The sequence below is a fragment of the Microtus pennsylvanicus genome, chromosome 12 (genome assembly GCF_037038515.1).
Source record: "Microtus pennsylvanicus isolate mMicPen1 chromosome 12, mMicPen1.hap1, whole genome shotgun sequence".
Classification (NCBI taxonomy): domain Eukaryota; kingdom Metazoa; phylum Chordata; class Mammalia; order Rodentia; family Cricetidae; genus Microtus; species Microtus pennsylvanicus.
This window is the reverse complement of record NC_134590.1, coordinates 15,496,782-15,523,473: the sequence shown is the minus strand read 5'-3', so window position 1 is coordinate 15,523,473 and position 26,692 is coordinate 15,496,782. Positions and strand designations below refer to the sequence as shown.

The following is a 26,692-nucleotide window of genomic DNA, read 5'->3' as shown; positions in this document are numbered from 1 at the left end:
GAACAGAGTCACTGCATGTTCTCCTAGGAAGATGGAAGACATCAAATGCAAAAGGACACTTAAAAAATCCTCATGCAAGGAAATTAAGGAACACAGCTGTAATAAAACATATAAAGAAAAGAACAGGGTGGGGCGGGTGGGGGGAATGACCGAAAAATAGAAAATGTTTTGGAATGAATGATAGCACTTTAAGATTTTGGGAATGCACATATGGTGAGTCTGGGAGATTCATAGGTTTAAATTTCCTAAGTTAAGAAAGGAGAAAATGATGACTACCAAGTTCAATTAAACTCAAGAAGAAAGACATACAAAAGAGCCATTAACTACAGAAACTACAGAGTTTTGGAAAGACTAATATTGAAGATGTCCACAACATCTAATTAGAGCAAGTCAGTAAATGGAAGAGAAAATCCTGTTTCAGATAAACAAAAAGCTGAAAGCAAGTTTCTTAATCCAGAGACTATGTAAAAATATTTGTCAAAGTTTTAAAATTTGCAACAAGTCAACAAACTTCTCTTAGTAGGTTGCTTACTAAACTGGCCTCAAATAGAGACCACGTAGGAGGTATTTGGAATTTCAATTAAAAATCTTTCCAGAAATGTACTATACAGACAACTAATGATAACTAATAAATTAGTTTAGTGTAGAAATGGATAAAAAGTCAATATAAATATTGTCTTGTGCACTAGAAATAATATTTTAGGATAGAATTCATAACATTAAAATTAGATGATCATCCTGGAGGGGTGGCTAAGCCATTAAAGGCTAGGCTCACAACCAAAATGAGATGGCCACCAGTAGACATTACAAAATAAGTGTAATAGTTAGAAACAAAACTTTATAAATTCCATGTAGAAGAAAAGAATAAATAGAAATGAGAAAGGTTCATAGTTTTGAAATTTTATTATTATCAAGATAAGAAGTTTGATTTGCAAATATGATCTAATCCCATTAAAAATTCTAGTGTTTTCTTTTTTTAATTTTCAGAGGTAGAACGCCAATTTAAAAAAAGAAGTACACATAAAAGGAAAGGCCCAGAACAGCAATACCAACAAAAAACATATATCTAAATTGGTTACACCTATACACATCAAAATCTATTACAAAAGTCAAACGGTTAAAACGGTGCCACACTGATACAAAGATTGGCAGAGAGCCCTGAAGGGAGACACATGCAGATGGCCCCATCACAGACAGGGTGACACTACCGAGAAATAGCAAAAGAATTTGCTTTCAGTAAAAGGTTATGGATCAATTGAATATCTCACATCAAAACCAAAAATCAATAGATCACTTATAAGTCTAAACATGGAAGAAACACAGACACATATTTTAATGAAAACATGGGCTATCTTTATGAGTTAAGATAGGCACATATTTTAAAAGGCCATAAAAAGTATAACTGTAAAAAGAATCAGATAATTTCCTTCTATAATACCTATTTACCTAGAGGCATTGACAAAATTAAATGGAAGATACCATGTGAAAAATTATATTTGAATACAGATACCTGAAAAAAGTGCTCATTTGTGGATGGTGTGGGAAGTCCTTTTGTCTATGTTTTGCCTTTATTGGCTTAACAGAATATAGCCAGGCTGAGATAGATAGATAGATAGATAGATAGATAGATAGATAGATAGATAGATAGATAGATAGATAGATAGATAGATAGGAAAAGCAAAGTCAAGGAGAAGCCATGTAGCCACCTGCAAGAGACAGACACACCTAAACCCTGCCGGTAAGCCACAGCCATGTGGCAATACACAGATTAATAGAAATTGGTTAATTTAAGATATAAGAGTTAGCCAGAAATATGTTTAAGCTATTGACCAAACAGCTTAAGTATTGCAATTAATACAGATTTTTGTGTGATTATTTCGAGTCAGGGCAATCAGGAAACAAACTAACATGGCCTCTGTCGACAGATGAATTGTTATTCTACAATTCAGCAACAAAAATAGTCATTCCGGTGGGAAATTGAGTGAAAGATTCAAATAGGCAATTCATTGAAATCATTACACAAAAAGCTAATATATAAGATGCTCAACTTCAATAGCCATTGAAAAAATACTAACTAAACCACAGTATCCACTACAGAGTATCCCTAACTGAGTAATAGCATCAATGGATAAAGTACCAGTAAGTTTCAGGAGACACTTTAGCAATAGAATATCTGGGGAAAGCTACCCTGGACATTGGAAGCATCCCTTCAAAAGCTCAATTCTGTCACAGATTATTTCTTATATATTTAATTACAATATAATTACATCACTTTGCCACTTCACTTTCTTCCCTCCAAGCCCTCCGAAGTCCCCTTCCTTCCAACTCCTTCAATGTACCCCCTCACTTTTACATTAATACTTTTTTACTGTGATAATATTGTTACATATATATGTCTTTATATGTGCATAAATGTACAAAATGCAACCTGCTGAGTCCATTTTTGTTGTTTGTGTGTCTATGGCTTCAGTGATGGCCCCTTTGTATTGGATAATCAATTAGGGGCCTTATCCCCCAGAGAGGCTAATTTACCCTTTCTCTGAAGCCATTAGCTGCTGGACACTCTTGACTGACACTGATTTTCATTCATCGATTCAACAAAAATGCTTGTGCACCAACATGAGAACCAAACTGTTCATAGCATCCCCATTAATAATAGCTAACATGGAAATATTCCAGTTTTTGACAAGAAAGTAGATCTGGAAATGTGGCATATCCACACACTGAATGAAAGAGTTGAAAATAGGATAAATGAACCCTATTTTCATAAAGTGTAAATTTCATAAAGATAACTTCAAATGAGCAAAATCTGCATGATATGATTCAGCTTGTCTAAGACCCAGAAGCATCCCAAACTATCTTATTGTGCATAAGGTAAAGGAAATATGAGGGCCATGAATGAGGCACTCTAGAAAAACATGAGGCCGTGTGAGGAATTTGTATAGACTGCTGATTATCTGCCCAATACAATGAGTAACGTGCTAGGATAAAGATACGGTCCACAGAGTGTGTGGAGGAGAGCATCTAAAAACAAAGTTGTCAAAGCTTCGTCAGGAACGTGGTTACACACATGTCACACCAGCACTTGGAAAGAAGAGGCTGAAAGCTGAACCCAACTTGATCTATAGTGCAATTTCCAGGCAAGACAGGTCTCAAGACCTTGTCTCAAAAAGCCAAAAAAGTTTTTGAAGCTTGTGGCTGCTTCAGCAGTATAAAGGAAAAGTATACACTTTCTAAGTTGTTCTATAATGGTTTTGATTTTAACATTCAAAACATATTTTTATTTAATTAAATACCCAAGTGCCAATCTATGTGCTGTACTGCATGTTTGGAAATTGATCCCCTTTTCTGCTGGTACAGGATCCCCTATTATTATCTTCTTGCTATGTTTGGAATCATGCAAGCCAAGAGTCATTTTTAGAACTAAGTGGCTAAATCAGAAGCAAAGCAAACCAGTCACAAGGGATTATCTCATTCAAGACTGCAGCAGAATTATTACACATGTGAATTATTTAAAAATTGAACAGTTTTATATGGCAAAAGGAAGATGGTTATAAATAGAATAAAGTAAAAGATGTCACTAATTATTAACCAGGCAATATGAAAATAAACCCTTCCATAAATAGATTTTTATATTTTTTCCTTATGCTAAATTTTCCTCCACTTCTGTTTCTTCCATCCTGTCCACACTGGTGGATTATTTATTGCTATTTCAGTTATATATTTCAAGGGAATGAGGTGACTGATTATATTTGTGCATAGTTCCTTGGTTTAAAATGCTGTGAAAGGAATTTATTTTTAACTGTGGAACTTGTTACTATGACATTGAAAAAATGACAACAGAAATGGATAGCGAAGGAGCAAGCACTCCCAACACCTTGAACTCTAGCAATAGAATTACCTCAGTCTTCTTGCCTCTGACACAAGCAATTACACCTCAGACGAAGGAAGGCATTTCTACAGCACCACGGCAGCCACACCCAAGATTTCTGGTTTGGACTTTTCATGATCCTTGTCAGAAATGCCTCTTATCTCTCTCTCACCAGTGACCACAGGAAAGTGACAATTGGTCTTTCTTGGGGTCAGTGCTGAGCTCTTGGTCCTCCAATGTTTCCTCCCTCTGTTTCTTCTTGATCCCCATCCCCTGGCTACCCATTTTATTACCATTTTCTCTGCACTGTTTCTAGAATTATCTCACCCTTGAGATTTTTTTTTTGCAAGGCACTGCCTCCCTTCCTCTCAACTATGACTCAGTAAACTGGCCTCTGGCATTCCTAAGTATAGACTCAACTTCATCCCCGTGAGGCAGCAAATTGGCTCGGTACATCTGACTGTACCACAAGGAATGGGCACAGGTGGCTAAAGCATTTCTGGGGTGTACAATCCATTCAGTTCAACAAATAGTTCCTGAGTGCCTACTATGTGCCTAGCACTCTACCAGATTCAAGAAAGCGCATGATGAGTAAAACAGAGAGGCTCCTGGCCTTTCAACAGCTTCGATCTTAATGGAAAAGGCAGAGCTGGAGTAACTACACTGATATATTATAAACTGTGAGGGCTACTGGGCAAGGGAAGCCCGTGCTATCCTGAGAGTACAAGATGGTTGGCCTGACCTAGTTTGCTGGGTTAGGAAAGGTTTCCAAGGAAGGGGTGTTTACCCAGCATCTAAATAATAGGCATCAAACAGTGGGCACACTAGACAGGGACATGAAAATCAGGGTAAAGTTTTGTGTCCACAAAGGAGGGTTTCTTCATACTACAGGCTATCGGATCATTAGGCAAGGGAAAGGACTGGAGATTAAAACCTTATTGTAGTGCAAGAATTATTTCCCTTTAGAGAAGAAAAATCATCACCCAAATTTCATGCCTCCAGAAAGGAAAGGGGACCCAGAATTATGATTACAGCACTATGTTGCTTAAGTTTATAAAATAAAATACAGGTGATAGGAAAAACACCAATGTATATGAGGACAGAGGGGAGGGGACAAGATACATCCTAAAACAGAGAGAGGACACAGAAAAGAAAGAGTTAAGACAAGCACTAAAGAAGACCACCTGGCAATCGCAACATGAGTTTTCAGTCCCCAGGTCCCAACATATCAGCTACGATGTATGTGAGCACATGTGATGTCCCAGAAGTCAACATATCAGCTATGGTGTGTGTGAGCACGTGTGTAGAGTGCCAGAAGTCAACATATCAGCTATGACGTGTGTGAGCACGTGTGTACTGTCCCAGAAGTCAGATGTCAGAAATGGACTGGTTGGGCTGTTATATAAAATGCCAGGTGCTGAGAAACTTATAAAATATGAAAATGCCTTGCTCATAATATTGAAAGCCACATAGTACATGACCCAGGTTCCAACAGACTTTGACTACTGAGGACTCACTCCTCACAAATGCACCTCAGTGTCTTTACGTGAAAAGAGAACGTGTTCTTTGCTCCTTGTGTGTATAGGACCACTGATTTCAGGATGTGGCTCTCAACTATTTCTCCAGTACCATGCCTGCTGCCATGCTTTCTGCCGTGATGATAATGGACCAAACATCTCAAACAGTTAGCAAGCCCCTATGACTAAATGCTTTCTTCTATAGGAGCTGCCTTGGTTACAGTGTCTCTTCACAGCAATGTAACAGTGACTAAGACAGAAGCGTGCTTGCAATTATAGATTTTATGACCGGGAATTCTCATTTAAATTTTTGGGTTAAAGAGAAGGAGATAAACAGTAATGATAGCAGTAAATTATGATTCACTATCTGAGGGCTTGACTTGTATACACAAGTTCAAGTTTGAACACACGCACACAACGCCCTGTGCCCTACACTTCGCTTACATTGATGGAAGGAAGAGGGAAACACTGGATAGTTGCAAAGTACTGAGAGTTAGACAAGAGGAATAAATACCAGACCTGGCTCTCCAATTGTTCTAGTTGGTTTTATTCTTGCTCTGACAAAACGCTGACCAAAAAAATGACTTGAAGGAAGAAAGAGTTTACTTCAACTTCCGGGTCACAGTGCATCCTCAAGAGGGCTCAGGACAGACAGCCAAGGCAGGAACTGAGGCAGAAAGAGCCCATGAAGAACACTGCTTACTCTTGGCTTGCTCTCTATGGCTTGTTCAACCTGTTTCTTTATACAACCCATACCACCCACCCAGGGTGGCACCATCCACAGTGGGCCACCCTCGCAACCCCTCATTAATAAGGAAAACGCCTCAAAGGCATGCCCCAGGCCAATCTGCTGGAGGCAATTCCCCAACTGAGGCGACTCTTTCCTCAGGTGATGCTCGCTTGTATTAAATTGACAGAAACTAATCCCAGGCCACCTATTTCCTAAATAATTTAATTTTGCTAAATTTTTATTAGTAAAGTAAGCATATTATTAGTCTATTTTATATCTATCATTCCTTTATTCAATTATTAGTCTCTATATTATAAGATTTATAAGATCTATAAAAGCTGAAGCCAAGTTTTTAAGAACCAGCATATCATAGACATGGTGTGCAATGTTATTAGGTAAATAAACTTAAGAAATGATCTAATGAGCTAGGTGCTACAGCCTGGGTTTGGGGATTACAGAGCATGGATAGGCTCTCTTCCCAGGAGGAAATAGAGTTCCACGAGAAAGAGGCTTATCACCGTATCTAGCACATAGCAAAAACAACTGTTCCTATCTGTCCTTTGAACACTGCCTCTCCAATCTAAGAAAACTGGTGCCCAGAACCTACATCATGATTTCAGCCAACTCCTGGAAGCGGGGACTTCTCCCTAGCTCCCTTACTCTCTAGTTCTTCCGAACGTCTCCATTAGATCTCTGTTGGCTGGGACAGACTTCACTCTATCCTTGGCATTTGAGGAAGATTCTGTAGCAAAAATCTGATGAATTCAGGTACTTTCTTGAAGTCTTACAGGAAAAGGCAAACTGCCCTCTGTATTTTGCACATTTTATTTCATCCAACCCTCATTTCCTCCCTCAAACTCTTTCTTGCTTGGATCTTTAAGCAAATTCATCCTTTTTTCTCAAATAAGGTAAGAATGTATCAATCACATTTTTACTGTCTAGTATGGTCTTAGCTTCTGACCCAAGCAGGCTTAAGAGGAGCTGTTTGTTTGGTTTTGTTGCAACAGGCTGGTTCTTTTTCTAAAACGTCTTTTCAATCATTTAACAAGCAAAGATTAGCACGTTATCTACTGTCCCACTAACTATTTTTATGTTATTCTCAATTCTTATTAGGAGAAACTTCCATTTCAAATCCTTGGTGGTGTCAAGTAGTAACCCCGAGGTTCTACAGAGGCATCAGTTTTTACTGTGCAGGGAACAGAAAACTGTAATCGCTTCCATTCATGCAACTGAGAAGGATGCTTCCAATCAATCCATCGTCCTCCTGACTTGAAAGGCTTTTCTCCCCTCAACCTAATATTTTTATTAATTATTTGGGAATTTCAAGAAATGTACACTTGATTCCCATTCCTTCTGCAGCATCCTGGGGGTTCTTGCCACAAAGTCTCCACAAGCAGTTGGCAAAATGGCTGCTTGCATTCTTCCATGCTAACAGAAGCACATCTCTTAGCATTATTCACTGAGGCTCTTAGTTCAAACTCACTCAAGATAATCTCTCCTGTATCCCATAATATTTACTGGTTATGCCCGGCATGTAAACAAAGGATGACATATTTGGTAGCACTTCAGCCTCCTTATTATGTTAAATTTCATAAAACTGTGCACCATGAATATTCAGTGGTTTTAAATAAAACACTTCCCCAGAGGCCATAAAAGCAAGGTGTAGCCAGTACCTGAGCCTGGAATGACCTGGTTCCATATCCTATAGACAGTAGACTTTCAAGCACAGAAGTTCTCTTTGATTAAAAAAAAATACCTAGGTAAATGAAGATTTGTTTTAAATGTCATAGACCAGATACGTCACTTGGAATCAGTCATCAAAGTCTCTTGTAATCATCAAAGTCTCATCATTCATGAGTTTAGAAAAAATGAAGTCAAGTCAATCACAGACCTCAGGGTTATGATAGTGAAAAAAGCAATTAATTTCTAAACATAAACATTAGATGCAAGTCTTTATATACTATTTCTATATATAGTATTATTTATTCTATCTATATACAGAATTACTTATTCTGGAATTTAGGAAAATCTATTATATATCCAGCTCAATTTCCACATATAAAATGATGATAATTATAGCAAAAAATCTTGAAAGTATCAAAGGAATTAATGATCATAATAAATCAGTTATAAATATAATTATATTACATTATTATTAGAAACACCACCATTAATTTCCCCTGCCTGATACCACTTCCTCTGCTGAATGTCCCGTCTTAGGTTTTCACATGTATTCTGTACCAAGGAGGATGAAAATAAAAACCAGAGAATTTTGAAACAATACAGAAATAATTTGTGAGGACTTTTAATCTTTTTACCAGTCAAGGGTTATAAATATAATTCTAACTCGAATGTACTCAGAATGCAAAAAGTTATCCGAATTGTCCAACTCCTAAACTTTTCCTGATGGTGGCTTAAGAGATATTGTGGGAGAAAAGAATAAATGGAAGCTACTAGAACATGCCCCGCTTAATAGGGAACTTTCTAAAGGCTTACAACCCTGAAAACATAGACATTCAGGTAATAGTATATGGACTGAGCAAGATAGATATAGAGATAGAGATAGTCACACACACATGTGAGAGACATATACGCGCGCGCGTGCGTGTGTGTGTGTGTCTGTATTAAAGAAACAGTGGCCATGAATTTGAAAAAGAGTAGGGGGAATGCATGGCAAGGCTTGGGGGAAAGAAAGGGAAGGGTGAAATTATGCAATTAATTTCAATTTCAAAAATAAAAACAAATTTCAAAAGCATATTTCTAACTTATACTAAGGCTTGACTTTGAATAAAATTACCTAGCTACTTTTGCAAACAAATAAAAATAAATAAATAAAATGGATCTAAAAACTTCAGGTCACACAGAGGTTTAAGGTGAAAAATACGGATAGAGACAGTGTAAGCAAAGAAGGCACATGACAGAAAAGTGAGCCTCTCAGTGGCCAGGAAGCATTGGATAAAGTCTTCACAAGAAAACCAATTACATTTGGAAACTTTATAATTATAATATGTTTAATTACAACATTTTAAAAAATGAGGCATTTGAAGTTTATCATGAAGACAAACAAGCCCTGAAAATCTGTCATTTTACTTTGCCTACACTTAAACCTCACTTAGTCAGGCAATTTTCACGTACTTAAAAAGAAACAACTCGTTAAGAATTCTAGCACCCAACAGATAGAACAAACACGCCTTTGTACTCATTGTTTCCACGGGATTCGTGTTTTTCATGTACCGTTTCTGATTTCTAGCCAGCATCAAGATGGCCACACGCTGACTAGGAAGGTATACTACCAAGCCAATGAATTTCCTTGCTGCTATTGCTTCTTCCTCCCCAAAAGTCTGCATTGCCAATATATATCACCCTCGGTGATCTCCCAAAGATGCAACATTTATCAAATGAATTATTTCCTAAAATCAGTAATCAAAGTCATGTTTCATTTTTTTGCCCAGAATTATTTTTCCATCTAAATTTATTTTTTGTGTATGTGTATGAATACATCTGGGTGGGCATGTGTTTATATATTTACATTCTTATTTTTTAAAGCACATTCCAGCCATCTGTAGCACTCTAACAATCCTAGAGCTAAAATGCCAATCATAAAAAGCATTAGCATATTACAAAGACAAAGCAAGCAACAGAAAGCTTGTGAGGATTGCAAGCTTCTTCTATGCTCTTCAAATTATCAGTTCTATGATTAGTTCAAGGGAAGGCAGGACAGCATTCAATTTCCTTCAAATGCCTTCGGTCTGGAAATGGCATAACTAAAATATCACTTGGAAGGAGAAAGAGGAAGAGGAAGAAGACAAGCAAGAAAGGATCAGAAAGGAAGGGGCTCAGAGAGAGGGCGTGATGGCAATGTTTTCATGCAGCAGCCATGGTGCTTGGTGCCTGCAGGCAGTTTGGCATAAGAACTTGCCCTGCCAATGTACTGAGCCACTGAACGCAAAACAAGGTCTTCATAGCCCTGATTTTCAAGAGCAGCAGAAAGTAGCTGTTCACTATAGTGGGTTAATGAGTCTTTAGGTAGATCTTCCCTGCTGAGCTTTCTATTTAAAAGCAAGTTTACACTAAAATTCCAGCATGGAATTAATTTCAAAAAATAAAGGCTTTATAAAAATCAGTTCCTTATTTTTCAAGGGCTTTTGGTTGTATTTTTACGTTTTATTTTCACTTATTAATTTTTTTAAATGAGGGATGAAGAGATAACTTAGCAGTTAAAAGCAAGCTGTTCTTGTAAAGGTCATGGGTTCCGTTCCCAGCACCCAAGGGGCAGTTCACAATGATTTGAAACTCCAGTTCCAGGGCATCTCATGCCCTTTTCTGGCCTCCAAGGGCACCAGGTGTGCACACAGTACACAGAAAGACACATGTAAAATTAAAATAAATAAATACGCCCATACACATACATAAACAAAAAGATCTTTTAAATTATGAATTTTAATTATGAAATTTAAAAATGACTGGCTTTCTTTACCTCTATTTTATTTGATATTTATATAGATAACATTATACGTCTATGTTAATAATGCTAATCTTTTTAACATTCTTATCTCTAACCTATCATTAGTGTGTAACTTGGTTGGTAGGTTTTTTTAATTTTTTTTAAGTGTTAAAAGGAAAGAAAAAAATTGTGTTTCCTAGTCTTTATGGGAAAAAAAATTATATCCCTAATCCACAAGAGCTACTGATCTCTGGCTGTTAAAAGGTTTGGCAAAGGAAAGCCCTAATATACAAGGGTAGCTGACATTACTAATTAGAACTTTGCCTTGCATCCTGGACTTACTTCCTTCATCAGGTGCCACACCACCTACAGGCTGTGGCTTTGATGAACACTGGGATTATCACAAACAAGTCTCTTGTCACTCTGTGTGTACAGAGAAGGCAAATTAGCAAGAAAAATACGTGCAATTCAGGGCAAACTTGCTATTAGATGCTATATTATCAGAATTCTCCATTCACATCAATCTGAGTCCTTGCCTAGGGAAACATAAATGGTGTTGGTCCAAACACAAAGGGTCAGTAACTTCCTAGCTGATTAAAAGACATGGACTTTAAAATGCTACTTCTTTCTGTCTTACAGCATGTAATTAACAAAAGATGAAGAAGGTGGGTGTTTTGCAAGTTCCTAAGGAATGCTATTTGGCAACATCAGACATAAGAGAAGTCATTTTCAAACATCAAAGTACAAAAACATAAATCTGGGTAATTGCCATGTGATTAATAGTAGCCAATCTCTGTCTTCCTTGTCAGGGAGAGAGAAAATAACTGAAAACAAGAGTTCACTACTGAATAAGTAGGCAGTTCTTCTAACTGAAAAAAAGTATACTATCATGCACTCTCTGGGAAGTATTTGGTATTTCAGCAGTAGAAATTAAAGTTCTAATCCATCCAAACCTATTCCTTGTGCTCCTATACCAGAAACAAACAGAGCTGATGCACAAGGCATTCAGGCAAGTCACTGTTCGAGTAGCACTTACGGACAAGACTCTAAGTAACTCTTTCATCCGATAAGATGATCTCATGGGAAGCTGGTAAACAGGCAACTCCAAATTGTGTTTTAAATGAAAGCAATAAAGGATGAAAAGGAGGAAGAAGAAAGCGGTGGGTGGACAGGAGAGAGGAGGTTCATTCGCAATGAAAACACCTAGGAATTTTTGTCCAGTCCTATGTGCTAGACCATGTAAGATGTTTGGTTTTCTTCTAGAAGCATTATATGTTATGGGGACTAACAACATGCTCCTACACGTGATGCTCTTCCGTGTGACTTTATAAATGTTTCTGGGAAGAAGTGATGCGTTAAGTGGGAAAAACTGTATTGTTTCTATCATTTTGTTTTTCAAGCTCTTCTAAATCTGTTTCATGGCTCATCAATGACTAATTTAGCTTCAGTCTCTTGAACACCACCACCAGAGAGAGTTCATGGCTTCATAGGTAATGACAATATAAAACCAACATTGACAAAACAAAAAGCATATCTTTCACCTCAAAGGGGGTAATAGGTAGCTCATGAGGGAGTCAAATGTGAGTGTTCATGGCTTAGAAACAACAATTTGGGTTACTCCAAATTCTATATTCTGATTTATTGTTGCACTTTTACAATCCTTATATATATGTGTGTATGTATATATGCATATATACAAAATGTTTATATATGTCTATATATGTGTATTTAGATTTTGTTGATTTGCTTATTTACTTTATTTTGGTATGTGTGTGTGCATGCACCTGTGTCTGCAGGTGCACACACGCCATAGGTCTGTCTGTGGACATCAGAGGGCATCTTTTGGCTACTGGTTCTTTCCTGCCACCTTCTGGGATTCGGGGATTGAACTCAGGCTGTCAGGCCTGTGCACAGCATCTCAGCCCACTGAAAAGGAAAAGGCTCAAATCCACATGCTTTCCAAATGTAGGGTTTCAGGCATCACAAGTGTGGAAATCCCTGCTATAGCCTCAGATGCTATCCAACAACATTCTTACTTCTGTGATGGTGGAAAGTATCCATTCCAAAAAGACTTACCTAATAGCTGCAAAGAGGTTAGGCCACACATGGAGGTGAAGACCTAGTGACTACTCAAGGGGAAGAGAGGAAGACAGCCCAAGATACCTTGTAATTAGGCTTTGGACTTGGAACATTTCAACCTTTTCCACAATTGCTGAAATTATAATCGGCTACTCAACTTTTGCAGAAAGTTCAGTGCACCATGTGGCTTCTTTTCCATAATCTTAGTTCAGAATAAAAAAAAATCAGTGTATGTGTGAAGATGTTAAGTTTAAATCTTCAGAAGTATAAAGATCAGTATTTTAGTGGACATCTGTATTCCCAGAGTATCCATGGTGAGGTGGAAGGTGGAGACGGGAGAAGTCCCAGCTCACAGGCCGGCTCGCCTGGCATCTGAGCAAGGGATCCTGCCTCAAGCAAGATGGGACATAAGGATCAATATCCAAGGCAAATGGACTCTGACTTTCACAATAGGCTATGGCACATGTGCCCATATAATAGGTATGCAAGCAAGCATAGCATGTTCACAGTCATGGTCAGTTACTCCCTCTCCCTATTCCTCTCCTCCCCCTCACTGCCTCACAACACACACACACACACACACACACACACACACACACACACACGGGAGAGGTGGTTGATAAAGAAATTCTGGCTAAATGTTTAAAGTTCCTTTTTATGTCCAGGGCAATGAAGTGTCACTATGAGTTCCCCAGGAGCCACCGAACTTAGAAAATTATGCTACCAGAGACTACAGTCCAAGCCAGGAGATTCTTTCTATGGTGGCTTCTCTTTATCTGTTCTTCAGACATCTAGGGTACTGCATTCAGTCATGGGACCATCACTGAATAAAAACCTCTCCCACAAGACGGTTCCCTTCTAAGATGTCAAGTGGCTTATATTCAGGTGTTGGCACTGACTTTTCTATTGCAGAATGGCCAGAGTGAAGCTCTGCATCAAGGAAGGGAAGGCTGAAAGGAGGAAAAAGCGTTTCATTCCATGAAGCGTGCGCTACATGGAAAGCTGAACTTCCAGAGAATGAAATGTCAGTGTAGACAGTGAGTGACATGAAAGATTGCCAGCTGGGGTGGCTCCAGATCACATCTGGGACCAGGACAAGGAGAGGCTGGGCAGGAGGTCGGAGGGTGATGGATGTTTAAAGCAGGGACCTGAGCTCTGCAGATGCAATTTGAAGGGGGGGGACTTAAGCTGCACCATTGGAAATAGTGTTGGCACCTACAAAGAAGAGTGATGTGGGAGGTCCTTCTGTATATATGTTGCTTTTATTGGTTAATGAATCAATGAACTGACTTGGCCTGATAGGGCAGAGTGGAGCTAGGTGGGGAAAACTAAATGGAATGCTGGGGAAAAGAAGGCAGAGTCAGAGAAATGTCATGAAGTTGCCAGAGGAGAAAGATGTGAGCCACCAGCTGGAATCTTGCCAGTAGGTCATGAGCCTCGTGGTAAAATATAAAATACTAGAAATTGGGTCAATTTAATATGTAAGAGCTTGCTAAAATATACTAGAGTAATTGGGCAAACAGTGTTTCAAATAATATAGTTTCTATGTGATTATTTCTAGAGTCTGGGTGGCCGGGAAATGAACAAGTGGCCTCATACAACAGAAGACCAGCAACAGTGTGCACAGCTGAGAGGAAACTGAAGCTCATGATGCCCTTACAGAAACAGAAAAAACAAGTAAGAGTTTCAGATAAAGTGCTGTTGCAAAACAAGATGATTTCCGTTCTAGTTTTCATGACTTGAAAGATCCCTTTAAAACATGACAGCCAACCCTTCACACCTTATTTTTACACACATACAAAAAAAAAGTACCCTCATGCCTCCACTTTGAAAATACACTATCTGGAATGTAATGAGTACAAAGAGGCTTCAAAAAGTTTGCAAGCTGGGCACGGAGTGTAGCTTAGCTGGTAGAACACTGGAAACCCTGGGTTAGCTTCCCAGCATAGTATTTACCAGCAGTGGTAGGACATGCCTGTCATCCCAGCACTTGGGACCTAGAATCTGTAATATCAGAGCTTCAAGGTCATCCTCAGCTACATACCGAGGCCACTTCTTTATAAGAAACTAAAAATCCCCAGACCTAACATATCCATCAGCATAGTGGCTACAAGCACGAAAGAGAAAGGTGCCCTGGGTTCTCACAGCTATTGCCTGAGTGTAAGTGAACCCAAACTGCTAGTCCTTAACTCCTGGAGACCAGCATCTAGTCCTCTGTACTGCCAGGCTCCGATTTCCTAAGTCCCTCTGGAGACAGGCAGCTTCAGCTGAGTCTGCAGGCTTCTACAGCCTAGGCTCCTTTTCCCAGCACCCTGACAAATGACAGCAAGCCCCTTTCTCCCTGGGGTGGCCCAGGTGATTTAATGAAGGGACACAGACTGCTTCCTATGCTTTACATATTAAAAGAAAAATACATCCTTAATCCAAAGTAAGGAGACTGCATTGCACTGTAGGTAGCATTATTTTGTCTAAAACTTCACGGATTCACAGTGTGTTGATAGTTTTCCTTGTTTGCCTGCCCCTAAATCAGGTGGTAAGACATGGGGGAGGCTGCAAGCATACTATTCATTTTCTCCTAGTTTAGTTCTAAGCGGGGGAAAAGAACAGAAAGGGGGTCATGTTGATAAAGGAATCGGATTCTTTTCATTTGCTTCTTTTCCTAAGACTACCATACTTCTTCCTTCAATTCTTTCTGTCTCTGTCTATCTCTCTGTCTGTCTTTCTATCTTACACCCTATACTGCTTCAAAGACAATCAGAGGCAGCTAACTTTCAGTTCCAGTAACTAGAAACTATAAAGGACTTTGTACTCTATACCTTATGAAAATTGTATGTAAAATATACCTTTCTGTCAATTATGTTTTACAATAAAATATTAGTTGCTATTTCTTCCCTTTTCCCCTTTGTGAACTCAAGGGTTTGATAGTTTCTGGTTTTTTTTGTTTGTTTGTTTTGAGACAGTTTCTCTGTATAACAGCCCTGGCTGTTCTGGAATTTGCTTTGTAGACCAGGCTGGCCTCAGAGATCCACCTGCCTCTGCCTCCTGAGTATTGGGATTAAAGGTGTGAACTGCCACTGCCTGGCTGTGACCTCAAGTTTTTAAACTGCTCCTGGAACCTGCTATGAGAGGGGATCTTTATAGATGCCAGTCCCAAATTGACAACACATAAGAACCTGAAGTGAGATGTTAACCACTTTTCTTAGACTCATATACCTCAAAGCCTTTTTAAATAAATGTGGCATGAGAATGCAAATGTGGATTTTGAAAATCATACATTAAAAAGTAAATAAAAGTCTTCTCAGGCAGGTAAGGTAGCATACACCTGCAATATAGCAGAACAGAGACAAGAGAATGGAAGAGAGTTCAAGACTGCCTCAGCTGCAATGGGAGAACCTATTTGAAAAATAAGTCAACAAACAGATAAATAAGCTTTGTCTCACCATCCCATCTCCTAATTACTAGAGCAACTCCAAAGCAAGCTATCATTTGTCTTCTCAGTATTGATTTTGTCATTAAATAAATCCTGCTGCCCTCCAACATAGCATCTTGATCTCTATATAAAAACACAGAATCATTGCACATACAGAATATCTAAATAAAATATAGAAATGGCATAGGAGATCCCACACTGCAATAATAAACTGATAAGTACTATTTTCTTCAATAAGTAACATTTGCTAGATTGATGACATACTAGAAAAGTTATCAGAAACTAGATAAAAGTATGAGCACAAAATGTTAAGTTTTTTTCAGTTTCTTCTTCATTAAAAAACCAAATTAGAAAGTATACCACAATTATGTAGAGAACGCACAAAAAGAAAATGGAAAATAAATGGCCAAACAGACTGTAAATAAGAGCTCACCCCCCATCTTTTTGTTTTTTTTTTTTATCTGTGCTGATTTTCCCACAGGAAGGAAGAGATTAAAGGATGGATTACTTCACACACTATAAAGGTCTCTAGGCTGACCCCACTCTTAGAGGGGTCTCTTTCAGAGGAATAATGCTATAAAGAACGGTGAAAACCCACAACCAAGCCCTTCAGAGGGCCCTCATTCACAGCTCCCATTGACTGCCATGGCCTCTCTGAGGGAATTGAAAATAATTCACTGCCCACCAGAATACTGAGCTCCCAGAGAGGAAGAAAGTGGCAGAGCTGCTTTGCATCTATTAAATGTTTTTGCAGAAACGTGAAGGGGGTTAATCTTCTACAAGTCCAGTCATGGGCTTTCACAAAGAACCAAGAAGGAGTCGCGAAGCCTCCCCCGACTCTGCGGGAAGCTCTTTCTTTGTGCCTTCTTTTCTACACACGTCTGACAAAGACGCTAAGTGTCTCCTGCCTGGATTCTGAGGTGAGAGAAGCCACAATGATGTCATCGCCTCCCAAGAGCTCTGTGAGCTGAGATAATGAAGACCTCTCTGCTCAAGGCATTACCATAGCTGCAGTGCAAACTTCCGAAACTTCCAAACACCTCAGGCTCCTATTCATAGCAAGGGGCAGTGTGTTTTTCTTTATCTTCTAAATTACTAAGAGGAAATCCTCGCAGAGCATGTTCCACTCTCACTAAACATTGCCTCTGAGTTCAGAGAGAGTCAGTAATGCTGTACCAGACTGGAATGGTTTATTCATAAACTTAAAGTGGGAACAAAGGATCATACGGGGTTTTTGTTTGTTTTTTAATGAAAAGCAGGTATGCTATTCAATTAATATTCTTGTTATTTTCCTTCCAACAATTTGGTAAGAAAAATGTCATTATATGAATAGCAGCAACTTACCACCCCACAATCCTGAATATATGTATAAACATGGCTTTTAGAAGCAAATTGAATTATTCATAAACATCAATAATTTGAGGACAGTTAGTCTCCAACAGTCTTTATACCATTTGTTGATGGACTCGATTACGTATCAGGAAACTATGCACATAAAACAGAGGCCTTCTGACACTAGGAAAGCTTGCTTCAAAAAACAAAATTCAGTGTAAAATCAAACATCTATTCAAGTACTGTTGGAAAGTGTTTATGTAGAGAAGTGACTTCCCTTAAGAGATTTAACTGTCTGAAAACACTATAATTTTCTCTCACAACCTGATTTGTAGTATATTCTTCTTCAATTATATTCAATGTTGCATATTAAAAAGTGACTTCCTTCAAACTATTCTAAGTAAGAAACTTCAGGAAAAATTTTTCCCCCAAAGAATATTATACAGTTAGGGAAAATAAAAGGTCAGAGCCTGAAGAGGCAGCTTGTTGTTCTTGCAGAGGACCCAGGTTCTAGTCCCAGTACCTACAGGGGCACCTATAAATTTTCTATCACTCTACTTTCAGAATATCTGATGCCCTCTCTTGGCTTCCTCAGACAGAACATACACATAGTGCGTGCATACACACACACACACACACAGGCAGTAACACCCATTCACATAAAATAAAGAAATCTTAAAAGAAAAATAAAAGGTGACCACAAATTAAAATAGACAAACCATATCATAACTGGGGATTCAGGTACATTATCTTCCTCTTTCAGGACTTGAAAATCTAAGGCAGATAATTGCTCCCCTTTTTCACGGAAAGTGTCTAGTATTTTCCAGGAAAAGTAAGGATACATTCTATTGCATAAAGATAAACCATCTAATAGGTACAATGAGAAAACTTAAGTCTGAATGAAGAATTTTAGGAGACAGTTTAGTTAAGCAGACCTAAAATAAAGACTAGCAAATAGGAAATGAGAGTCACTAAAGAATACTAAGATAGGAAACATTGGGGGTGGGGTGGGACATGAATTAAAAGAAGAACTCATATTTTATTCAACAAGGAATTTCAGCCTAGATGATGGCATACAGTATATCACATTGCATACAGTATGTCACAGTTCACAATGATCACTACAGAGCAGTCTCCAAAGCATGCTTAAAAACATCCACCAGAACAGAGAGAAATTATGTGACTTTATATACTTCCCTTTATTGTATTCATTACAATTCCCATGCTTGAGTGTATGTTCTGTAATGTGCAGTCTGCATGTTCTACAATGTAGAAATGATAGCAGTTCATCAGTATGTGTTCATATACACATAGTAGGAATAAACAACCCATGATATATATAACTTCCCACCTTAAACAGGGCCAAGACAAACAGGTTCAGGGGTAGGAGCATAACTAGAGGCCCACGCAGTACAAAGGACAGGAAATGAACCATCCCACAGGTTCCTGTGCTTGAACACTTGGTCGCAGCTAGTGGTCCTGTTTTATTAGGTTGTGTAACCATTGGGAGGTAGCACTTTGCTGGAGAAGGTGGCTGTTTGAAGGATTGGCTTTGAGGTCTACATAGCCCAATCCCCTTTCTTATTCTGTGCCTTGCTTCCAAGTCAGTTGAGATATGAGAAACCTGTAACCAGAGTTACTGGTTGAACCTTCAGCCACAATTTCCTGCAACATGGAGTCAGTCACCTGCCACAATAGATAACATCCTCTTCTATATGAGAAGATACAGTCATACTAAAAATAGTAAGAGTTAACTTAAAATTGAGCACTTAGTAAGTACAAGGAATTTAAAAGAGGTTCTTTATTTTGGTGTTTTATTTTAGGGCTTTGAAATATGCACTATTATTTTTTCCTGCCTTACAAATGAGGAAACTGAGAGTTTGGTAAGTTAAAACTTTACCAAGCTATTTAGTGCATGTACTTTGGGTGAAATACACTACAGCAAACATGTTTACCTATCATTCATAGATTAGACATACATCTAGTTGAATTGAAATATGAGTATCTCCATGTACCTTTTAAAATTATGTTAAAAATAGTTAGGAGCTCATGTGGGATGCCCCTCTGTATACTGTAAATATGTCCTATTACCATTGGTTAATAAAGAAGTTACTTTTTCCTATGGCAGAATACGGCTAGATAGGAAATCCAAACTGAGAAACAGGGAAAAAGAAGGTGGCGTCAGGGAGACAACAGCAGTCACCCGAGGAGAAAGATGCCAGAGAAATTGCCAGTAAGCCATAGGACACATTGTGATACACAGATTATTAAAAATGGGTTAATTTATATGTAGAGCTAGCCAGTAAAAAGGCCGATTCATCAGCCAAATAATTATAATTAATATAAAGCCTCCGAATGATTATTTTATAAGCAGCTAAGGAAGCCGGCAGGCAAGACAGAAACAGGTCCAGTGGACCAGGTGGAACAGAGAAAAGTCTCCAGCTACATTTAGGGTACCAACAAGGGACCCTCGAGTTTCCACATAAGACCTAAAAAAATCATAAAAACGGGTTTGAGCACAGCATGGTGGATTCCTGCCACAGTACTCAGAGGCATCTCCAAGGCACGCAGCATGCTGCATGGCTGCATGGTAGATTTAGCTTTTACTCATACGGACAAAAAGGTTTATGGGCAGCATGCTACAAGCTGCTTGGTGGCAGCATGCACCTGCTGCTGCTTCCCAGAGTTGGGTGGGTGAGCCTGGCTCCCAGAACTGGTGAACAAACCTCCAGCATGTTGGAAAGCTGAAGGTAGAGCCAACAGCCAAAGACACCTGATGGCAGGAGAGTGGTTTCTGGTGGGTTTGGCTGGGGCGTGGCTATTTCTATATAATCTGCCACTGAACACAATAAAGGGGGCATTCGTGGGGAATTCAAGGATGACCCGTGTCGCTGTCTCTCTGTCTGTGTATGTCTGTGTATTTTAACATCCAGCCCCCTTGCCCGAAGCTCGCGAACTGGGTGCCAGCGCACACAGCGCAGACACGGGTGCGCAGTGCGCGGCAGCAAGCACAGCCACAAATGAGTCCCAGTAGATCTGGGAAAAGTTGGGGAGGATAAATATAATCAACATACATTGTGCGAAATACTCAAGTGGTAAAATTCTATGGAACTTGGAAAAAATGGGGTTTCCATATGGTAATTACTAAAGAAAATAATAGTTATGAAGGATTAAATTATGAAGCCTACCTAAGGACATTGGGAAACTGAAGTCTTCTTAATGACTGACTGAGGACATCAGGCAGGATCTGTGATCTCTGTAAGTGTTTACTCACTCAGAGAGTAAATATGAAAATATTCACACACAGAAGACAAGCTACCGATCCCATACAATCCCTATCAAAGGTCAAATAGCATTTTAAAAAAGAAATAATAAAAGCAATCCTAAAGTTTCTATGAACCACAGAGGACCTAAATGGCTGACAGAAAGTACCAAAGACTTGAACATCAGACATGAACCTGTAAACTGGTAGAAGAAAGTATAGGGGAAAGGCTCATGGTCTTGCAATGATTTCTTAGATGGGCACCAAGGAAGAAAGATGGCAAAAGCAAACACTGCAATGTGGGACAGTCTTAGTTTCTTCTCCTGACATGGTGATGAAAAAATATCCTGACAAAAGCAACTGAGGGGAGAAATGGTTTGTTTCAGCTCACAGTTTAGAGGCATCATGGCAGGAGTCAGAGCAGCAGGGATCTTAAGTTCTTGGCTACACTGCGTCCACTGTAATCACTCTATTAATTAAAACTTATGTCCACTTTATTATTTATATTGCTTAATAATGTGGGATCCCCTCTGTATTCTGTGAATATGTTTTATTACCATTGGTTTATAAAAAAGCTACCTTGGCCTATGGCAGAGCAGAATATTAGCGAGGTGGGAAAACTAAATTTAATGTACAGAGAAAGAAGGCAGTGTCAGAGGGAAGCCATGTAGCTGCTGAAGGAGAAAGACAATGGAACCTTACTGGTAGGCCACAGTCTCGTGGTGATACACAGATTAATATAATGGGTTATTTAAGATGTAAGGGATAGCTAGGAATACGCCTAAGTTATTGGCAAAACAGTGTTGTAACTTATATAGTTTCTGTGTGATTATCTGGGTCTTGGTGGCCAAAAAACTAAAGCACAATCTCTGTTTACAGCTTAACCTCTTCACTTCCCATTTACTGAATTCCTCAGATGCAAAACATGAAGCTAATTTTGGTTACCTGTGTTGTTTTATCATAACTGTCACAAGATTACAACAGAAAGAATTGAGTTGAGTCTTGTGCACACCATGGTGAGCTGAACAATAACTAAGAAAGATTTTTACAACTCATGAAATATGGAAATTTTAATAAAAAAGAATCAAAATAGTCACTGTTATATTTTGTATAATATCCATGACTCAAATTACCAGAGTATAAATATAATCTTCATATATACCAGGCATGCCTATTGGTCTAAGTCTGAACTGACAACAGTCTTATAGAATGTTTCTCCATTAATTTAAGGAAAGATGCTGGTAAGAGATGGAACGTGGTCCAGGAGACAAAGATCATGACAACACTACCTGAACCAAACTCGTGCTTCTCTCAAATGCTGGGTAGTTACAAAAGACAAAGGGACATTGACAAGAGCCCAGAGCAACATATTTTTTTTCCAACCTGCTTAACTGAACTCTACTTCTTAGAAGCCAATCAATAATACTGACAGTGACTTCCATGAAGGTTGCCCGTTAGATGAGAAGAGGAAGGACAAAAGACAACACCATCAAAACCCCATGCTGGCTTTGCCTACATGTCATCCAAAATTGGGAATTAATAGCTTAAGGGTTTAAGAGATTAATGTAAAGTCTAATAATATTCCAAGTTCTTGTCACTAGAAACCTCACTAGAAACCTGTTTGATGGCATTTTATAAGTACAGATATCAAACAGTATGAAACACCAAGAAAACAGTAATTTTCAAAAATAAATAAATACGTTTTTAAGAACCACGTATCTTATAAGGGGATCATTCAGCACAAAGACAAAAAAAATGGCACATGGAAAAAGCACACAGGAGTTCTGAAAGTGAGACCAAACTTGGAAAACATAGCAAGCATATTGTTAACACTCACAACTTAGCAGTTAAATATTTAAAACCAATTATTATTGTTCATGTTTTACATGTTTAAATCCCTTTACTATTGCTTTCACTATTGCTTCACTCTACTTTCTGATTACTTCATAGAATAAGACAATCTCCATACCAAATTCATTCTCTCTGTAATTATTATAAAGACTGAAATATACTAAAGAAATCCCACATACGCAACTAGCATTTTCATATGAATTCAATAGAAGTAGCTAAACAAATGATCTCAGTTTAGATTATAAACTAGCTGTGAAAATTTATAATCTAACACTATTGAAAGGAATGCTTGCTCAATGGCATATCCTCATATTACAGTAATATCTTCCATGCATCATTTACTAATAAAATTATCTGCTAAAATGAATTTCTATCATTTCATATTTTCCTTTTACAAAGCCCATCAAAGATTCTCTTTGATCCATGTACAGGTCATGAGACTCTCCCAAAGCAAAAGGTTAGGGCACCTATTCACATGCCTAAATTCAAAGAGGACTCGGCATCTACCCAGTCCCTAGCATCACCAAGGCTAAGTCTTTCCATTACTCCTGCTTCTTCTGTAGTTTCACTCCCCAGTAACCAGGAGCAACTCCTAAATCATTTCTGACTACTCCATGTTTTCCACCTGCGACAAAGACACTCCTTCAGGGCACCATGACAACCACACCAGCGACGCAAGCACTTCTGTTCCTGTAGAAAAATGAAAAACTCTGAAAGGAAGCTAGGAGATAAAGGCTTACGAGTCCTTGCTTCCCACTGGTAGGAAGTAATTACAAAAATTACTCTAACACAGAGCTACCAGTGAATGAATAGCTTGTAATGTGAGGAGAGAAGCCTAAGGGCCTAGAGACTCAATACAAAATATGAAAAGCTGAATGATGCCATGCAAGCAAACCCATCCCCCATAGACTGCCTGAAGCAAATCTCTGATGATGACAGAGTGAGCAGTCTTTAGGGATGGTCAGGGGTGTGTGTGTGTGTGTGTGTGTGTGTGTGTGTGTGTTTTAAATCTGAGTTTAGACAAATGACTGAATAGTGGGGGGTTAATTTTGAATTCATATATAATTATCAATTCCATAAACAGAAGAAGACAGAAAATCCTTTTGTACAGACTAGAGATGCCAAAAAAGGATGGTTTTCCAGTCCTGTAGCCATGATTAGAGAGAAGCAAACCAAACTTCCCCACGTGATGACACAGAGGGTCATGATGACATAGAGAAGCATCTCTATCACAAGTGTGCCAAGTTCTTGTTTATTGCTAACTAGAAGGACAGTACACCCCCTGACAGGGAAAGAAAGAGCTATATTTTACCTAAACTGCCAACTCTTCACTGACCATAACTCACAATGACAAAGTTATAGTCCTGAAGGTCTCAAACTGTGCTTGTGTCGGGAGGTTGTGGGGGGAAGTGATGCTTGCCTGTGCGTGGGGCCAGGGCTCAGCTTTGGATATCTTCCTTTATTACTCTCCACCTTCATTTTTGACATAGGGTTTTTCATTGAACCTGGAGCTGACCATTTTGGCTGGGCAGGCTAGCTGGTGAGTGTTCAAGATCTACCTGTCTCCATTTTACCAGCAAAGGGTTATAAGCACATACCACCATGCTCAGTTTTTATTTGGGTAGTGGAATCTGAATTTATGTCTTCATGTGCCAGCTCCACAGACTTGGAGATCTCATTTGTAATCTGTAATTAAAAAGCTAAGCTCCTAGCCAGGGGAATGCTAGATTAACTAGGGCAATGCTGGAGAACTCGCCCTGGTGGTAAGGTTAGGGGAGAACTGGCAGGCAGACAAACCCTGCAGATACCCAGGCCCAGAACCAGGGTTATGACTTGACCTGCCCAACATCCACCCCATCTATGATTTGCTGCACATGAAGGAACCTAACCACAGACCCTAAGCTGCAGGATCTGTGCAACACAGGACAACAACAAAATAACCAAGAGGAGTTCCGGAGAGAGCCCAGCATCTATAGTGTAGTAGAAACCAGAGGCCCTGAACCAGACCAATGACTCTTTGCAATGAACACTTGCAAGTAAAGATATTTGGACAGTATACCTTTCTAACTCAGTACATTTTAAATGGTATATGTCATAAAAATACATTCCTAACGTATACTCAGACTACATTTCATCTATAAGAAATACTGACCCCTCTAGTCACTTGACAAGAAGAGAATTGAAAAGCTATAATCTGGTGTTTAAATTTGTGAATCTGAACTCTTCTTGTCCTAGGGAAGAAAGTTAAATTTCTGACACAAATAGCTAGATATACTTAAGAACAGATCAGCTGATATCACCAGTAGCTACATCAGAGCACCATAAATATGAAAATAAAATGCATTGACTTCATGTTAAGCTTTATCTTGGGACATCCTGGTACAGGTATCGAGTTAACTGAGAGAGAAGAAACAAACTGTTTTACCTCCGCCCATGGCCCCTGCAGCCCTCTCCTGAGTGGGTCACCTTAGCCCATGGTCTATTTTCACTATAGGGCAAGCTTCTGGTCATGATTAAGGAAGTCATCCTCCAAAGTGTGTATTGTTGTAAACTTTAACATAATCTGGGTGTGCTGCTGCCAGGACTAATACCTCCAATTACTGCCAGAAACAACTTATCCCCCACCCCCCGTGTGTGGTGTGTTTCTGGGAAACAAACCCAGGGCCTTGTGAATGCTTGGGTAAGTGTCGCATACAGGAGCCACCCTCAGTCCATTTCTATTCTACTAAACACAACAGATCCTGAAATTTTCTTATTAAAACATTAGTAAGATTTCCCTTCTGTAAATATTATACCAATGAAAGGCACTGGGACTAACATTTACAGAAATTGGTGCCATGGAGAACTGGGAGGGAGTGGTGAGGTCCAGCTTGGAAAGCGTGATGGGATTCATCTTGGAAGGGAGTGACGGGGTTCAGATTGAAAGAGAGTGATGAGGTCCAGCTTGGAAGGAAGTGATCAGGTCTAGCTTGGAGGAGAGTAACCAGGTCCAGATTGGAGGGTCTGCTCTCATTTGCAGATATAAGCTAAAGTCTTCTGTTGTTATAACCTATGTTTAGGTTTCATTACATCAACAAAATCAGAAAAACTTCAGGGGCCATAAGGTTTAGATTTCCAATCTATTTGAAAATAAATTCTGCAGAAGAATTTAACTTATTTCTCTACCAAACCAGAAAAGATTATTTATTCGTTTGTTTGTTCATTTGTGTTGTGTCAAATAGACTTCCAAGTCAAGCAGCTATCAGTTTGGTCTTAAAACATAACTTCACTGTATTAATACATTTTACTTATAAACTTCAGCAATGACACAAATAGTGCAAATTTAAATATTTCTGTAAAGAATAAATAATTGCAAACTTTAAGATGGGCTAAAAGACCATAGTTTTAGTGGACAACTTTTAAAAGAAATCATGAAAAGTATTCCTGCAAGTAATGACTCACTGGCACAGAATACAGCCAACATTTGAAATGAAAATCTGACCTTGTTACAATAGAAATTCCTATTCAGCTCTGACATTTCATAAGAGCATATGCCAATCAATTTCTCTTGACTGATGTAAGGTTTTCTAATCATTCCTTAAATCTGTATTTAATTATTAAACCTTGTTAAGATGCCTACCCCTGTAGTAGAAGTCTTCAGACACATCTCTAGAAGGCTGCTCCACTGCAGATCTCTTGTAGACCACGTGAATTCTTCCTTTTTCTTCCTCCATCTGCTTGCCCCTTTCCAAGGGTTCAATGAAATACTCTTCGTTATCACTTTTTATCATTCCAGCCTAAAGAGAGCATAAAATATGATCATTTTAAAAAGAAAGATCATTTTCAACTCACAAGTACACCCCTTTAAATGGAGGGAATGCATATTATGAAAACATTTTTTCTCCCTTCATTTGATTATAAATTTAAAGCAGTCACATCATTCTTGTATATCAGTAATCCATATATAACATAAGAAATTCATATGAGGGCTGGAGAGGCTCAGCAATTAAGATCAGTTGCTGACCCTAGCAGGGTGCCAGCTGTGGACTCAGCTCCTCCACAGTGGTTCACAACCCCTTGTAATTCCATTTCCAGTGGGTCAAAAGCCCTTTCCTCATCTTCAGGAGCATGTGCGTGCCTGCATTCACATACATGCGTACACACACACACACACACATATATATACACACACTAAAA

The 26,692-nt window shown here is 38.8% G+C and overlaps 1 protein-coding gene across 2 annotated transcripts in view; it reads right to left on the bottom strand.

Annotated features, from left to right (window-relative positions):
- Nucleotides 1-26,692, bottom strand: part of Adamts3 (ADAM metallopeptidase with thrombospondin type 1 motif 3) — a 199,110-nt gene that overhangs the window by 69,986 nt on the left and 102,432 nt on the right. For both annotated transcript variants that reach the window (XM_075943049.1, XM_075943050.1), the window contains exon 4: nt 26,136-26,292. In XM_075943049.1, the coding sequence (XP_075799164.1) occupies nt 26,136-26,292 (157 nt within the window). The remainder of the gene's footprint in view (nt 1-26,135; nt 26,293-26,692) is intronic.